At 50.7% G+C, this 2,785-nt stretch overlaps 1 protein-coding gene across 1 annotated transcript; it reads left to right on the top strand.

The window, feature by feature from the left end:
* The first annotated feature begins 292 nt into the window (after positions 1 to 292).
* On the top strand, positions 293 to 1,508 carry LOC103585691 (INO80 complex subunit E-like). The gene is given in 3 exon segments (XM_008566715.1): positions 293 to 753; positions 756 to 886; positions 959 to 1,508. Coding segments are annotated over 3 exon segments (753 nt in total). The 5' UTR covers positions 293 to 353; the 3' UTR covers positions 1,181 to 1,508.
* Positions 1,509 to 2,785: the final 1,277 nt, after the last annotated feature.

The following is a 2,785-nucleotide window of genomic DNA, read 5'->3' as shown; positions in this document are numbered from 1 at the left end:
TCATATTATTTCACTCTATAAAGCATTTCTGTGGGAGGCCATTTAGGAGACATAATGGATTTATTTTTGCCTTCAAGTTTAGTAGCTTGTCAGGATTGAGGATTTGGTGAGACTTGGCCTGGGAAAACCAGGTGTTGAGATGTGGCTGTAAAGTCAATTTCCAAAAACAAGAGAGTGCCTTGTTATAAAAAGAACAAAGGAGAGGGTGTGCACCCACTCACCTTCTGGGATACCTAAAGCTCCAGGACATTATGAGGGTGCTTCAAAAAATTCATAGGAGGTGTGAGAGGCCGGGCTGAGCCGGCTCGGGGTAGCGGGACTCTCGACGCTGGGTTGCTGCTCCTGGGCTGGTCATGAACGGGCCGGCGGATGGCGAAGTGGACTACAAAAAGAAATACCGGAATCTGAAGCGGAAGCTCAAGTTTCTCATCTACGAACACGAGTGTTTCCAGGAGGAGCTGAGGAAGGCGCTGAGGAAATTGCTGAAGGTGTCCCGGGACAAGAGTTTCCTCCTAGACCGGCTTCTGCAGTATGAGAACGTGGATGAAGACTCTTCTGACTCAGATGCCACAGCATCTTCAGATAACAGCGAGACAGAGGGGACACCCAAGTTGTCGGACACTCCGGCCCCCAAGAGGAAGAGAAGCCCTCAGCTAGGGGGTGCCCCCTCCCCCTCCAGCCTCTCCTTGCCTCCTTCAACAGGGTTTCCCCTTCAGGCCTCCGGGACCCCCTCCCCATACCTGAGCTCGCTGGCTTCCCCCCTTACCCCCCATTCCCTTCTGACTACCTGGCCCTGCAGCTGCCCGAGCCCAGCCCCCTGAGGCCCAAGCGGGAGAAGCGGCCCCGCCTGCCCCGGAAACTCAAGAGAGATCACTCTGGCTGCAGTGTGGAGGAGGAGCTGGATCTGGGAGAGGCTGAAGGCAGGGAGTCCAGTTAGGAGGCTGGTACCATAGCACAGATGGCGGTGGGACCCCCCGACTGCCCTGTGGGAGGGCCGCTGACCTTCCCTGGCCGGGGTTCTGGGGCTGGGGTCGGGGCAGCTCTGACCCCCTTGCCACCTCCCAAGATGCCCCCCCACACGATCCTGAGCACCGTCCCTCAGCAGATGTTCAGCGATGCAGGCAGCGGGGATGATGCCCTGGACGGGGATGATGACCTGGTGATCGATATCCCGGAGTGAAAGCCCACTGCTGTCTGCGACCCTGCCCAGCGCCCCTCCCCATGCCACACACGTGAGCCCCAGCTTCCTCAGAGATGTTTATTGACGCCCAGTTACCATGCTTTGGCCACTGAGACAATCAGAAAAGGCGTAAACATGCACAAATGTCCCCAGGAAGGTGGCAGGGGCCGGCCGTCACATCCTGGTCCCATCCAGGGGACAGTTATTTAAATGAGTGGCCAGGAGTATCTGCCACCTCTTGGGGAGGCAGAGACCCTGCGGTGGCCACCCCTTTAAAAGGGCAGCTGTATAGGGCTAGGATTTCTTTTAATGAAGATTCTGTATTAAAGGAGAAAAAAAAAAAATTCATAGGAAATAGAATTAAAAGATAATGCAGGGCCGACCCTGTGGCTTACTCGGCTGAGTGCGGCACTGGGAGCGCAGCGGCGCTTACAGCGCCGAGGTCGCGGGTTCAGATCCTATATAGGGATGGCCGGTGCGCTCACTGGCTGAGCACGGTGCGGACCACACCACCAAGGGTTGCGATGCCCTTACCAGTCACAAAAAAAAAAAAAAAAAGATAATGCAAATCTTTCCGTGAACACTGAAGTTTCCTCATATATTAAAGTAAAACCACCTCTGATTCAATTGGGCCTCTCAGCAGGATTTCCTAACCTGAGCAAGTCTAAAGTGCTCTGGGAGACAGCAGGGAACAGCGGTCAGAGCAGATAATGTGCTCTGTTTATTCTCTTTGGGTAAAATCAGCAACTTCCTCAGTTTGTCATTTTTGTGATTCCGTATCCTGGGGTAAGGTTGAGAGCAACCGGTTTTGGAAACTCTGCTGCTGGGGCTTGAATCCTGGTTCCGCCCTTCCTGGCGTTGTGACCTTGAGCAACTACAGCACCTCTCTGTGCCCTTCTTTCTGCTGTAAAATGCAGATGACAGTAATGTGCTTCTGTCATGCGGTCCTCTGGTAGCAAATGAGTTAATAGGCATAAAGTGCATCAAACAGTGCCTGGCACATACCTAGCTGTTAATAAATGTTTGCCATAGTAATTACAGGAGCACATTTAAGAACCTTCCTCTAAGACGCTGACTCATTTTCTAAGTTCTGTCTCTTAGTGATCACAGGAGTCAGGATTTTTAAAAATATAGATAGACTTTATTTTTTAGAGCAGTTTTAGGTTTGCAACAAAATTGAATGGAAAGTACAGGGAGTTCCTTCATATACCCTGCTCCAACACACACACAACTTTTTTTTTACTAGCAAAATCTACCACCTGGTGAGAGAAATTTTTCCTTTGGAATATCCTTACCAAAAGAGGGTTCCAAATACTGAGCTAAGGTTTTTGAGACTAGACCTCATCAACATAATCACTGTGAGGGAATTGAGAAAGTATGATTTTGAGAGAATACTACTAAAAGCTGCAGACTAGATGTTCACGAAATTCCCCTGAAGGCCTGACATGGTACAGACTCTGAGGAAACCAATATTGTCACTTCATTGTCACACACAGTGCTGCCTGTGTGCAGTCTAGGCAGTGGGTTCAGAGTGCCCTGTGCCCCAGGCCTCCTGCTGAGCTTCTTATTAATAATGGAGATGAAGTTTGTTTAGAAGTTCTAAGT

The sequence above is a fragment of the Galeopterus variegatus genome, unplaced genomic scaffold (assembly GCF_000696425.1).
Source record: "Galeopterus variegatus unplaced genomic scaffold, G_variegatus-3.0.2 Scaffold266, whole genome shotgun sequence".
NCBI lineage: Eukaryota > Metazoa > Chordata > Mammalia > Dermoptera > Cynocephalidae > Galeopterus > Galeopterus variegatus.
Note: the sequence above shows the minus strand (reverse complement) of the source record. Positions and strands in the feature narration are given on the sequence as shown.